The following is a 15030-nucleotide window of genomic DNA, read 5'->3' as shown; positions in this document are numbered from 1 at the left end:
TACTATGACTTTTTATGCCTTACTATACTATGATGTTTTTATGACTTTTTATGCCTTACTATACTATAAAGTTTTCATCACTTTTTATGCCTTACTATACTATGTAGTTTTTATCACTTTTTATGCCTTACTATACTATGATGTTTTTATGACTTTTTATGCATTACTATACTATGATGTTTTTTTGACTTTTTATGCCTTACTATACTATGTCGTTTTTATGACTTTTTATGCCTCACTGTACTATGACCTTTTGACTTTTTCTGCCTTACTACACTATGTCGTTTTTATGACTTTTTATGCCTTACTGTACTATGACGTTTTTTTGACTTTTTATGCCTTACTATACTATGGCTTTTTATGCCTTACTGTATTATGTAGTTTTTTTTTTACTTTTTATGCCTTACTATACTATGACTTTTTATGCCTTACTATACTATGTCATTTTTTTGACTTTTTATGCCTTATTATACTATGACGTTTTTATGACTTTTTATGCCTTACTATACTATGTCGTTTTTATGACTTCTTATGCCTCACTATACTATAAAGTTTTTATGACTTTTTATGCCTTACTGTACTATGACGTTTTTATGACTTTTTATGCCTTACAATACTATGACTTTTTATGCCTTACTATACTATGACTTTTTATGACTTTTTATCCCTTACTATACTATGAAGTTTTTATGACTTTTTATGCCTTACTATACTATGACCTTTTATGACTTTTTCTGCCTTACTACACTATGTCGTTTTTATGACTTTTTATGCCTTACTGTACTATGACGTTTTTTTGACTTTTTATGCCTTACTATACTATGGCTTTTTATGCCTTACTGTATTATGTAGTTTTTTTTTTACTTTTTATGCCTTACTATACTATGACTTTTTATGCCTTACTATACTATGTCATTTTTTTGACTTTTTATGCCTTATTATACTATGACGTTTTTATGACTTTTTATGCCTTCTTATACTATGACCTTTTATGACTTTTTATGCCTTACTACACTGTCATTTTTTTGACTTTTTATGCCTTATTATACTATGACGTTTTTATGACTTTTTATGCCTTATTATACTATGACGTTTTTATGACTTTTTATGCCTTACTATACTATGTCGTTTTTATGACTTCTTATGCCTCACTATACTATAAAGTTTTTATGACTTTTTATGCCTTACTATACTATGACTTTTTATGGCTTACTCTACTGTGGACTTTTTATGCCTTACTGTACTAAGACTTTTTATGCCTTACTATACTATGACGTTTTTGTTCCTTACCATAATCTGTCGTTTTTATGACTTTTTATGCCTTTACTATACTATTGACGTGTTCAATGCCTAACTATTACTATGACTTTTTATGCCTACTGTATTATGTAGTTTTTTTTTACTTTTATGCCTTACTATACTATGACCCTTTTTATGACTTTTTATGTCTGTCGTTTTTATGACTTTTTATGCCTTACTATACTATGACCTTTTATGACTTTTTATGCCTTACTATACTATGACTCTTTATGACTTACTATACTGTGGACTTTTTAAGCCTTATTATACTGTGACTTTTTATGCCTTACTGTACTCTGACTTTTTATGCCTTACTATACTGTGGACTTTTTATGACTTACTATACTATGACGTTTCATGCCTCACTATATTATGCAGTTTTTTTGACTTTTTATGCCTTACTATACTATGACTCTTTATGACTTACTATACTGTGGACTTTTTATGACTTACTATACTATGTCTTTTTTATGCCTTATTATACTGTGACTTTTTATGCCTTACTGTACTATTACGTTTCATGCCTTACTATACTATGACTTTTTATGCCTTACTATATTATGTAGTTTTTATGAATTTTCATGTCTCACTATACTGTGGACTTTTTATGACTTACTATACTTTGTCTTTTTTATGCTTTACTATACTATGTTGTTTTCATGACTTTTTATTCCTTATTATACTATGATGTTTTTACGACTTTTTATGCCTTACTATACTATGTCGTTTTTATACCTTACCATAATCTGTCGTTTTTATGATGTTTTATGCCTTACTATACTATAACGTTTCTATGACTTTTTATGCCTTACTATACTTTGTTTTTATGACTTTTTATGCCTATATATACTATGACGTTTTTATGACGTTTTTATGACTTTTTATGCCTTACTATACTTTGTTTTTATGACTTTTTGTGCCTATATATACTATGACGTTTTTATGACGTTTTTATGCCTAACTATGACGTTCTATGCATTATTATACTATGACATTTTCATCACTTTTTATGCCTTACTATATACTATGACGTTTTTATACCTTACCATAATCTGTTGTTTTTACGACCTTTTATGCCTTATTATACTATGATGTTTTATTGGACTTTCTATGCTTTACTATACTATGAAGTTTTTATGACATTTTTGATGCCTTACTATAGTATGACATTTTCATGACAGTTTTTATGCTTTATTATCCAATTACTTCTTATGTCTTCGTGTACTATGACATATTCATGGCCTATTTAATGATTGATTAATGTGGATTGAAGTTGCAGATGAATTTAAATGTAGCACAGTGACAAATATGATGCACACTCATCAGCGTAGATACAGTATATATACTTTATTTACAAATAACTGAATCCCCATGGTCGTACAATGAACAGGTACAGCAGAAGAAAATCATTACAGATTACCAATATAAATAGTCAAAGAATCATAAGAAGCATGTTACTTTAGCAGAAAGAAAATCAACAGACAGTACAGAACAAACATAACAATAAAATGTAAAGAGCACGTTTACATCAGCGAGTGCATCATTGTTCAGCCTGATTACAGCGCCCCCATCTGACTGATCACTATCATCATTTCAAACGCTGTTTTTGCTTTAAACATACTAGCGTAGCAGATAACTGCACATTTCAGAAAAATCTTTCAAATGTGGATACAAATGCTAATCTTTGCACAAATCCTTATTGGGTATTAATCTTTTGATAGAGTACATTGGCCACTCAAAGAGTCAAGATGGCCACTATTTCCAGAAAGAAATCTTACTTTTTGCGCCAAGTTAAGAGAATGTTAATGTTAAGTTTAGGTAAGAATAATCTAGGTGTCTACAATGTAGAGGGCAAAATTTAATACACTGTAAAAACAAAAATGAAATGTAAATATTTCAGCAAAAAAGCTCGCTAACTAGTCTAGCGCTAGCTAGTTAGCCAATTTCAAGCGGTTAATGGGATTTTTCAAATTAATGGCCCCAGAGTGATAAACATATCAATTTTGGTGCTTGTATCCTCATTTGAAAGATTATTCCAGTTATCTGCTGCACTATACTGAATCATTTGAAAACTTACTGTTCTCTTCCAAGGTTTTATCTTCATAAAAAGAAATGTAGCTGTTTATTTATTTAAAGATAAACTTCCTCTTTTTTGATAATATTTTACTCCCAGGTCACTGATTACATTTAGGAATTTGGCAACACTGGAATAAAATCAGAGAAAACATCTTTAAACTGAATTCATGATGTATTTTTCAGGTGAAGAAGTGACTGCGCTGCGACAACACTGCCTCCTGCTGGCACTGCTGTAAACAGGCAGAAATCTGTCTCCTGTTCTGTATTAACTAACTTGAGTTTTTTTTTTTTTTTTTTTTTTTTTTAAATGAAATGCTTGCGTTTTCCTTTGGTGAGGGAAGCTTAAGGTGTTCGTCACAATAAAACGTGTTTTTCTTTATGAATCCAGTGACTTCCTGTTGATTTTTGTGACCCTTTGGTCCCTGGACATTTGTTAAAATCTTTGAGTTAAATTTCAAAAACAAGGAAACGAACGAATCCTTCTTTCATTAAAAAACACCCCCAGTGCAGACGCAACGTGCAGGTTATTAAATGATGAAAAAGCAACAGGATGCCTGAAAACTTGGAAGTCAGATGTTTTTTTGTTTTTTTTTTACAGTGAGGGAGGGGTTTCATTCATAAATCAAGCATCACAGTTAAAGAAGGCAGCTATCCACCAATCAGAGGACAGCGAAGAGTAAAATCACACTGATTTCTCCCCATCAGACAGATCTGGACACAGTTAGAAACCAGATTGTGTGTTGAAGTGGTCCAGGACTCCTTGGTGAAGTCTGGACCCGCCCACAGCAGGTTACTCTGGTTTAAAACTGAAAACACTGGATATGTACACGGGATCACCAGACCAGATCCTGAACCGTTGCACCACGGACGGGGAGATCGAAACAAACAGGGCAGGAAAATCACTGTTTCCGTGAGACAGTCGCAGAGGAGACAAACATCACTGAAGAGTTATCTGCTGAGTCGATAGTAAACACAAACTGATTTAAATAATTTATTTGTTTGTTTCCTCTAAACTGTGAACAATCATTTCTAACACAAATAAATTTAAAGTCAAATAACTTTTTATTTCAAAATATTTGAAGTTTTCCTTTTTTTTTATTTAAAGATAAATGTATTTCCACTAACAGGAAAAAAACTTAGGAAAATATAAGTGATAAAAATTAAAATACAAAAGGTAAGTCAAAAATGTTTTTGTCATTATCATGATTTCACATTAATACGTTTATATTTTTATCATTCTGAAGTTTTCCTGTTTGTTTTTTTTTTCTTTTCTTAGCTAAATTTACATTTAATTTCTACTGGCTCATTTTATTTGGTTGTTTCTTTGAGCATTTTCTTGCATGTTTTTTCATTGACATCAAAATTTAACATTACCCATTATTCTATCATGGAAATAAAACATGGCGGAAATGTATTTAATGTATTTGTTCACTGAGAAAACTTAGGACAACAAACAAAACAATTTTAATTTATCAGCTAATTGATTGATATTCATTGTTTTTAAATTTTGATTTGTTAACTCAGTTTATTATATAATAATAAATACTTTGACTCATCAGATAGTCTGTTTGATGTTTGTTACTTATAAGAGAAAACAATTCTCACACTTAGTTTTTCTTTTAAATCTCAACGTCTGTCCTGGTGTTAAAGCAGTATACTGTATATTACTTTATATTTGTATACAGTGCGTTTCCCTGCGGGAGAGCTACTGGACAGTTAATTAATTTAGTGTAAATCTGAGTTTAATCCATCATAAAGTTGAATCATCAGGTCAAAGCTGCAATAACCTATTTGTTTTTGAAACTGCATCAAATGAATAAAATTACATGTGCAACTTTAAAATATATATATAAAAAAAAAAAGGTAAAATAAAGTTTAGCAGAGCTGGACTGTCTGTGTTTCTGTTGTAACCTTGTTAGCGCTGGAATGCTTTTTAAGGAACAAAATTTACTGACCGACCCAGTTAGTCTGAGAGAACTGGTTCAGGATCACACGATAAACGCCATGAAATAGTTCAACGTATAAACTTTTAGTTGATGACTGATGGTTAGTGACAGCAGAGGAAACTTTACAGCACTTCAGGATATCAAGGCTCTGGCATTTGGATCCAGATCTCACTTGTAATTTTATATCCAAAATGTTCCTTAAGATATCAACTGTACATTTTTTTTCAAACTCTGATGCACAAATACTTTGTCTCCTAATTTTTGTAGCATTAATCAATATTCAGTTTAAGCAACAATTTAGTTGTAATGAACCAGAAATCATAGTGATCCATTCAAGTAAACTGTAACCCGGCCGAATGTTAAACAGAAAACTAAAATAAACAAAACCAGGAAGTAATAAATTAAAAGAATCTGCATCGCCTCCACTTATGTCATTTTCCTTCCCTCAACACACACTTAACCAGGAGGGATGTGAAAAACGGCCACTAGGTGGAGCTGTGACATCAAAAATATATTGCATTTATATTTGATTAAAAAATACAAAAAAAAAAAACAACAAACAAAAAAAAAAAACAATAACAGAAAAAAAAAATTGAATAAAAATCTATCCTGAACTTGAGATCCACAGAGGGACCGATACTGACGATCTGGTTCAGGTAAGCCGGTTTTTCCTCATCAATCAGCTGCTGCATCTCTCCACAGAGTGATCGATGTTCTCAGTTATTTTAAATAAAGTTATTTAGTTCAAATGTTTTAGATCTTTTTAAAAAGGCAAAGTGTGGAATTGCAGCGATGGTGAGGTTATTGGGTGGATTAAGAGTTCTTGTCTGTTTGTTAGGTCTTTAAGGGTCCACTAGGTTCCTAATGCTGGGGCCCTTACCCAGGACCCAAGTAGGGCTGGGTCCAGTGTCTTATTGTCCTCAGGTGCTTTTTGGATTTTATCTCTCTTTTTCGACCATTCATTTTTATCTACATTGGATTCAAGTAAAGTTTCCACAGGTCAGGTTCAGATCAGGTCCAAAGACCCGTGAAGACTTGTAAAGTGTATGTTAACGCTCAGCATGTATCAGATCTTTTCCGTAACTCCAGCTGGGATTAAAGGAGTGCTCCAGTGATTTAGATGTGGTCGGACGTGGGGCTGAACAACAAAATATTATCGAGACTGCGACATGGTCAGTGCAATTGTTTGATAAAGGTAAAAATACCATTATAAACGCAGCACATCAAAATAATTGCAATATGATTTTTTGTTTTGCATATTGTTCAGCCCTCGTCGGACGACAAATGCAAAGTCTGTCTGAAGCACATCGGGCTTTTAGTATTGCACGTCCATAAAATTGGGGAACTTATTAAAGAAATACGGGTCAAACCTGAAGCAGCAGAGATAGCCTGACTTTTAGTACATAATATGGGTCAAGCCCAAAAACCCAAGATCCTACAGTTTCCGTAAAGCCACTTGATAACGACTTTTGGTAGACCCACCCTGCCTGGTGACCCACTTCCAGTTTGTAATGCAGGCTTTCCATCATTGTCTTGGAGTTCAAGCCAAATCATGTACATTGTCAAGGTTATTTATGACTTAAGAACTTAAGAAAGCTTCTGTAGAGGAGACATTACAGATAAGTATTTTCTGAGGCTGAGTGGTATAAATCCGATGAGGGTGACTGGACTGTAGCCAATAGAGTAAAAACACAGCTGGAAACCTGCAGAGACACATTTGACCACAACAGCAACTGTTAAAATGCGTCTTCTGATCCACATTATCAACCTGGGCAATACATATAGAACTGATTAAATAATTAAATCAGACAGCGTGTTTGGAAACTCGAACAAGTGAGCAGAGGAAGAAATGTTTTCAGGAATCCGAGAGGCGAGTTCAGATGTCCAGGTCACTCTGTCATAGATTTTATGGTTTTGAAGCATTAATTTTAAAGACTTTTGTAATTGAACAACAAATGTATCACACATGTATAAGACAAAGATATGAATTTAAATCCAGAAGTTTATCTCAAAGAACGAACATCAGAAGTGGGCGTTTGGACGACCTGGAGTTAAAGCAGATCAAATATAACTAAACCTCAAGGTTTTATATTTAAAGATTTGGGCCGAAGGTGGTCCTTGATTTGGACTGAGATCCAGGCTCTGGATCTGTTCATAGGAATGTCCAGAGTTGGAACTTGGGTAATCCGACTTTTTGTAGAACAGTCCAGATTAAGACTATAGGATTGTCCAAATTCAGGCATTGCATCTTTATTTTTCTCTACTGTATGGGTGTTTCACATTTGGGATGAAGGGGGTTCCAAATTTTGACTACCTTCACCTTTGGTTCAAAGGTAGACCTGGGTGTGGGGTAACAGCAGTCCAGCTGGAGCCTGGGCTCTGCATGTGTCCATGGCGGTGTCCCTTTGGAACTAGGGTGATCTGTATTTTGGTGAAGGTGTAGATTAGATATACGCTGTAGACTGGTCTGGTTCTTTGAGTCCGGTACCTTTATGTGTCTCTTGGGATTTGGGTGTTTTGTCTCTGGGACAACAACAGTCCACACTTGAGGGACAACCAAGTCTGGACTACGGGCCGATGGGGCTCCAGACTGGGAAGAGACTGGGTCTGGCGGGTAGTGTAATCTTGGAAAAAAAAGGTTGTCTGTTGATGGTCTTAGAGATGTCCTATTGTGGGATTTGAACAGTCTTGGTTCGCCTACCTTTAGGTCAAACCTGCCAAGATGGCAATCGTGATTTGACCTGGGGTGGCCCCGCTTAAACAAGATCTCTCCATTGCAATGTCCAAATTAAGAACTAAGGCAACTCACTTTAGTCCAGTTTTGGGCTGTAGGTTGGTTAAATGTTGAGCCTTGTACCTTTGTCTCCTGAGTTATCAGTGTTTCCCATTTGGGACCAGGGTAGTACCTAATTTGGATCAGACTCACTTGACCAGACTTGGAAGAGAAGTGGTCTGGAGGGTAGTCCAGCATTGAGGAAAAGGGTTGTCTGGTTATGGGTTTAGGGCTCTGAAAGCAGCCTCAAATTGGACATGAGACAGTCCAGCTTAAGGCTAGACTCTGGATCTCTACATAGTAATGTCCAGATATGGATTAAGACAACCCATTTTAATGCAACCCAGATTTGAGTTGTAAATTGGTCCAAATTTGAGATCTGTATTTTGACTTGTCTCTTGAGACAGGTGATTCACATTCTGGATGAAAGTAGTCCAAAATTTTGACAAACCTTTGCTTGAGTTGGACCAACAGCACTCCAAACTTGGCAGAGACTGTGGCCGGAGGATAATCCAGTCTAGGAAAAAAAGGTTTTCTGGTGCAGGGATGTTAGATGTCTTATTCTGGTCTTAGAGCAGTCCAGACTGGCCTAGGTCTGGCTCAGGTGTGCCTGAATATGGGTTGAAGGCAGTCTGGATTGTGGATCCCCGGATCTAGAGTGGTCGGGATTTATGCTGAAGGATTAAGAAATAAATAAATTGCGCAGACAATGATCCAGTTTAGGTCTAAGATGGTCTGGATTTGGGAGTTGTCCAATACTGGTCCTGATTCAAGGCTGGTCCAGATGTGGCACACTGAAATCTGGATAGTTGTAGATTTGGGTGGAGGATGTTTGGATTAGGTACTGAACTGTGGTCTGAATTGGACTGGTTGGACTGTGCCACTGTTATGTTACATGTAATCCAGCTCAATCCTGTTGGATGCACTCTGGACAGAAGGTGGACGTTAGTGCCTGGAGAAAAGGGGATCTCTGTGTACGTATCTGTCTCTGTCTGTCCGTTTGTCTGTTTGATGGGTCTGTAGTTTCTGTCTGAGGTTAGCAGCTGCAGCCCTCTTTAGCCGGCTGGCTGTCGGCGTTGAGGCGGCCTCCCTGTGGCGCTGACGGTTTGTGTTGGACTCCTGACTCGGCGGCATTCAGGTCCAGACTGCCGTCTTGGATGTTCTGGTAGATCCTCTTTGCTGCCTCCAGGAAGGCCTCCTCCACATTCTCCCCTCTGAGGAAGACAAGGATCAAGATACAAACATACAGTTCAGTTCTTGTACATTAAGGACTTTAAGCTCTTAAAGCAAATTAAATTAAATAGTTTATATGGTTATATTTTTACTAAGACACCATTCTAGATGTGTGTGTGTGTGTGTGTGTGTGTGTGTGTGTGTGTGTGTGTGTGTGTGTGTGTACTTACGTCTTAGCACTGGCCTCTAGAAACAGCAAACCTGATTAACAACAGGAAGCAGAGATCAGAACCAGGCAGTCAGTCAGTCTGATGTCCTGTTAATAAACTGTACATTTCAACATGTCTCTGCTCCTCACCGTTCTCTTCAGCAAACTGTTTGGCCTCCTCGTACGTCACGTCTCTCTGAGCCTCCAGGTCGGCCTTGTTACCAATCAGAATGATCACCTGAAAGATGTCATTTATTACACAACTAAAGTGCATCAAACTGCTAATGTAATATTTGCCTCTTTGTGGACAAGAAACAAATACAGTCTGGTGCAGAAGCCTCTTTTTGTGTCCTCTCCAAGCAAAAATTAAAACCTACAGATAGTCAAAATTGCTTCAGTTCTTGGTGCATCTTTACTCACTGTGTTTGGGTTGGTCAGGTTCCTGGCATCTGTCAACCAGCTGCTTAGGTGATTATAAGTACTTCTCCTGAACACAAACACAAAGAAAAATGATGAGTTATTCTTCAACACTGAGAGTCTCCAACCATACAAGCAGCACAAGTTAAAACTTAGACCTGATGACGGAGCTGGATTAAAACTCAGAAGATCAACTACGTTAATACCATTCAGCCTGAGGGGAACATGAACACCTGAACCACATTTTGTCCCAGTTTATCAAATAGCTGGACCAGAGTGGACCCACTGATAGACTCTGCTGTGGCCACATAAACATGCAGTTGATATGGTGAATCAATGGTTAGCACACATGTCTCCCAAATAGAAGATTGTAGCTTAAAACCTGGTCGGGTAAAGCTCCATAAAGCGACTAGAAACAAGAATACTGATCATCTTGTTTTCAAGACTTGTAGCGTCACATCCTGATTTTATTTTGAAAAACCTTGTAAAGTGAAAATCATTTGAAGCTGACTTCATCCTCACATCCTCCCAAATTTAAATTACAGCAGCCTGTTGAATTTAGTCCAAGGAACTGGACATTTACAAAGACAACCAACCAACCAACCAACCAACCAACCAACCAACCAACCAACCACCCGGCCTCTCCCCGTCAGTACCTGGTGATGTCGTAGACCATGAGGGCCCCGGCGGCCCCTCTGTAGTAGGACCTGGTGACGGCCCTGAACCGCTCCTGACCGGCCGTGTCCCAGATCTGCAGCTTCACCTTCTGACCGTGGACCTCCATGATCCTCGTCCCAAACTCCACCCCGATGGTGTGGGGACAGTCCGCCATGACTGCGAACACACACACACACACACACACACACACACACACACACACACACACACACACACACACACACACACACAGGAGGAAGCTGAATTCAAAGCTTTTCAAGACCCTACAGACACTGTGGGAGGAGCAGAGAAACAGCAGGAGGAGAGAAGAAGAAAGGACTCACATTTTTTCTCTGTGAACTGGTGCAGCAGACAAGACTTCCCTACTCCCATATCACCTGGGGGGAGAGAGAGAGAGAGAGAGAGAGACAGAGGGAGAGAGAGAGAGAGACAGAGAGACAGAGAGAGAGAGAGACAGAGAGAGACAGAGAGAGACAGAGAGACAGAGAGACAGAGGGAGAGAGAGAGAGAGAGAAATCAATCAATAATCAAAAACAAGGTCAGAATGAGGACTTACGTCAAAGTGACCCACGACAGTTTGGTTGGTGAAACAAAACGTTCCTTTTGTCTGAAACATGTAATCAGCATGTTTAGTGGAGAGCTCAAAAAACCACATTACCCATAAGCCCTGGCTGCTGTTACTATGGAGAAGAACCCAGTCAGGTGTGAGAGAGAGAGAGAAGAGTCAGAACATTCAACTGTTTTTTCAGGTTTCTGTAGAGTGTAGTTTTTAGTTTTTCGCTGTCAGTGCAGCTCACAACAGGATGTGAAGCTCAGTGATTGGCTGGTTCTTCCTGAAATGCACCATGGGAGTTGTAATTGACTTCTCCTTCAGTTTTGACATCCACAGGCTTCTTATAGCTTTGACTTTTAAATCAAAGAACCAGATATTTTGTGACACACTGGTTCATATTTTGTTGAGATGATTCGACCAGGGGCTTTTCATGTCGTCACTCTCTATGAGAACATGAACTAGAGGTTTACAGGTGAGCTAACACCAGCAGCCATGTTTGTAGTTCCAAGGGTTTAAACAAACAAACAAACAAAAAAACATCTACTCGCCAAATGGTGGCAGCTGAAAACCAGCCAGCTGGCAAACACTGCTGAGTTTAAGGATGGAAATTGATACGACTTTACTGATACCAGTGCCTTTATTGATTCTGCTTATCAGTCTGATTCTTTATCAATTCCCTTAGAGATTCCTTTCTGTGAGGAAAAAAAAGTAGACCTACACAGGTTTCTAGCATCTACGCAACTGTTTTATTATCTGTGAACACAGTGTTGGAACAGAGCAGGAAAAAGGCACCATGTGACTCTGCTAATGTTATTATAACATGGTTTTACTCTCGTGCTGCTCGGTTGGGAAGATGTAGAAAACAGGCATTCCTGGAATTTAAGCCCATGTTGGTGTTTCCACTCTTCCTTGAAATTACAGACATTACAACCAGCACTGTCGTTGTCTTTCTTTGTGAAATGAAGCCACGCTTTGGACCGTTTCTTCTTCTCCTCCGACATGATTGTTTTGCAAAGCACAACTGTCAGACAAACACGTCAGCAGCGATAAAAGGAAGTGATAGAAGAACGATAAGATTCCAATGGTTCCGACGATTTGTAACATGTTCTCAACTGAAACCGGTTCTCGATTCCCACCCTCCGCCACATTTACAGACATATTGATTAATGTGTGTGTTGTATTTATAAATTAAGAAATGAAAAATCAAATGACTGAAAGGAAGTGAGAGGAAGAAGTGTTTCCCAAACTTCAGTTCTGTTTCACAGTTCTGTTTCCTGTAGGTACCAGGATTTACAAAAACATTTCTCAGGATCATTTATTTTCTTTTTTCCTCAGCAATGTCCAGTTACTCCTGTGTTCCCTATGGTGGACGAAGTAATCTGATCTTTTATTTAAGTAAAAGTATGAATACAACACTGTAAAACACTCCATTACAACTAAAAATACTGAATAAAAATACACTTAAATTAGTAAAAGTAAAAGCGCTAATTTTATCCTTGTGACTCACTGTTAGTGCTATATTAGATATTATTAATAATATTTTACTGTTGTAGCTGCTTTAACTACGTCATATATACTTGGATAGTTTAGTCCACTGGTTCCCAACCTAGGGGTCGGCCCCCTCCAAGGGTCACCGGATAAATCTGAGGGGTCGTCACATGATTCATGGGAAAGAAGAAGAAACAAAACTCCTGATTCACTGATCTGGATTCAGTTTGTGGACTTTTCTTATTTTAACTCTGTTTCTCTTTGGTGGAACTCATAACACCTCAAAGTTTCATCTTTAATGACGTGTTATAGATTATGATTATGCCTTTATAAACCATTCATATGTTTTTTTTAATGTAAATTCTTAATCTTAAAAGTATTAGAGATGTCAAATAAAGTACAGTAAAAAGTGGCATGAAATGGAAATACTCCAGCTAAGTACAAGTACCTCAGAACTGTTCCTAAGTACACTACTGGAGTAAATGTATTTAGTTACTTCCCTACACTTATACCTACATTTAAGTACCAACAGGAGCCAGTACTGTATTAGTATCTGACCCATACAGTGTGGGCTGTATTATAACATGTCACCATCATGGTGACAGTTCACTGGTCATAACATGCAAAACCTGTGTTACAATCTTCATCAACACTAACAGCTCTTCTGGCAAGTACAATTGTAAGGTATTTGTACTTCACTTGAATATTTTTTCTACTTTCTACTTTTACTCCTGTACTTCACAATTCAGATGGATATATTGTGCGTTTTACTGCAACTACTCAACAGTTAATTATTTTAATATTCTTTAATTATTTTTTAATAATTTTGATAGAATATTTTGTTGTTCATTGAACAAAACTCTGATGGGATTTCTCACTATTTTCATAATTTCTATACGCCAAAAAAATTCAATCGATTAATGGAGAAAATAATCAGCAGATTCATCCATAATGAAAATAACTGCAGAACGATTAACTCCAACTCAACCAACTACAGCAGTAAAATACTGCTGATATATTAATGCATAAGTAATAATTATCTAAAGATGTAATAAATAGTGTAACAGTCACAGGAGACATTTTTCTTTATGTACATTTTCCTCATTATACTTTTGTTCTTTTACTTGACTGGGGATTTAAATACAGGGCTTTCAGTTGTAACAGTGTTATAACAGTGTAGTATTAGTACTTTTACTACTATAGCTAGAGTATTTCATACTTAATGAATCAGACACTCACCGATGATGATGTATTTGAAGATGTAGGAGTAGTTGTAAGGTGCGGCTGTCATCTTGATGCTGTAGAGAGGGAGGGGGAGGAGAGGGTGAGGAGGGGGAGGAGGGGGGGAGGGGGACAAAAGGCTTCATTTAAACCAACAGCATGAGTTTCGGCGGAGTCCACACCCTGTCTGAGTCCGTCTCACTTCTGTCTCCTCTGAACCTGAAACCGTTCAACTGGACACACAAACAAAAGGAAGCGGCTAGGCTAGGCTAACACACAGCTAAAGGCTAAACACCGAGCTCTGCTCCTGCAACGCCGTTAAACACCGTGACAGTCGTACGGGATAAAAGCAGCCCCGGTTAGCACAGGTATTAACCTCCATCAGCTGACTTCCCTCCCCGAGCAAACCTCTCAATTCCCCCTATTAGCTTTAGCCCTGCAGCTAACCGGCTAACAGCTGCAGTTCTGTCTACGCCTTGCTAACAGCTAACAGCAGGAGGCCACTTTTTATCAACACTCACAACGAAAACCATGAAATAATAAAGCAGACAGGCAGGGTGTGTTATAAACCCCGTTGTTTTACCTTCGGTCCGGGTGTCTATCTAACCTGTAACTCTGGTTGAACCGCTGGTTAGACAGACTGTTATCTTGGTTAGCTGGTTAGCCTGCTGAGCCGTCAGGAAGCCTTTCCTCTCTTCCGCGATTCTTCCTCACCGGCAAGAAAAGGGACGAACAGGTTTTTACCGCCACCCAGCGGAGGATGAAAATATCTAAACGATTAATTAAATTATATATTTTTTGGATAATGTTACACTGCACCTTAAATGTCCTTTACATGAACATGTGTAAGCTTTTACAAGAAACAAGAAATTTAAGTAGACAAGTCATATATTTATATTTATTTAATGACATCCTAAAGTCACACTCAATCTAAAATATGTGTATCATGTCTGTGTGTTCAGATTTAGAGTTATGATTCTGAGCAGTAAATGTAGTGTTGATCATGTTGATCATGTTGATCAACACTACAAACACCTGCATTCACCTGTCCCTCTGTGGACATCGCTGTCATGTGTCAAGCACCTCAACCATTTAGACTAGAATAGAAACAAATAGAGTAGAATACAACTTTATTGTCAACCAGAGTGGAAATTTGTCTTGAGCTCAACAAATATAAACACAGAGCAACACGCAGGAA

At 37.5% G+C, this 15030-nt stretch overlaps 1 protein-coding gene across 2 annotated transcripts; it reads right to left on the bottom strand.

Annotated features, from left to right (window-relative positions):
- Positions 1-4880: 4880 nt before the first annotated feature.
- LOC111236936 (ras-related protein Rab-14-like) lies at positions 4881-14517 on the bottom strand. 2 transcript variants are annotated; one of them, XM_022765857.1, is made up of 8 exons: positions 14416-14517; positions 13851-13909; positions 10894-10947; positions 10549-10726; positions 9896-9962; positions 9626-9713; positions 9498-9528; positions 4881-9308 (listed from the first exon to the last, which is right to left on the bottom strand). In XM_022765857.1, exons 2-8 carry the CDS (start codon positions 13900-13902, stop codon positions 9131-9133), a joined length of 648 nt encoding a protein of 215 aa, XP_022621578.1. In that variant the 5' UTR covers positions 13903-13909; positions 14416-14517; the 3' UTR covers positions 4881-9130. The 2 variants fall into 2 exon arrangements, with proteins under 2 accessions (XP_022621578.1, XP_022621579.1); XM_022765858.1 differs by having other exon boundaries at positions 14440-14517.
- Positions 14518-15030: the final 513 nt, after the last annotated feature.

This window comes from Seriola dumerili, unplaced genomic scaffold, assembly GCF_002260705.1.
Source record: "Seriola dumerili isolate Sdu_G_001 unplaced genomic scaffold, Sdu_1.0 BDQW01000783.1, whole genome shotgun sequence".
Taxonomy (NCBI): domain Eukaryota; kingdom Metazoa; phylum Chordata; class Actinopteri; order Carangiformes; family Carangidae; genus Seriola; species Seriola dumerili.
The sequence above is the reverse complement of the archived record's forward strand: the minus strand, read 5'-3'. Positions and strand labels throughout refer to the sequence as shown.

Coding starts and splice junctions, on each gene's coding strand:
- LOC111236936 (XM_022765857.1), bottom strand. CDS start 13,902: ATGACAGCCGCACCTTACAACTACTCCTACATCTTCAAATACATCATC. Junction 9,963..10,548: donor ATGGTCTACGACATCACCAG/GTACTGACGGGG, acceptor GTTTGTGTTCAG/GAGAAGTACTTATAATCACC. Junction 9,309..9,497: donor CTAGAGGCCAGTGCTAAGAC/GTAAGTACACAC, acceptor TGTCTTCCTCAG/AGGGGAGAATGTGGAGGAGG.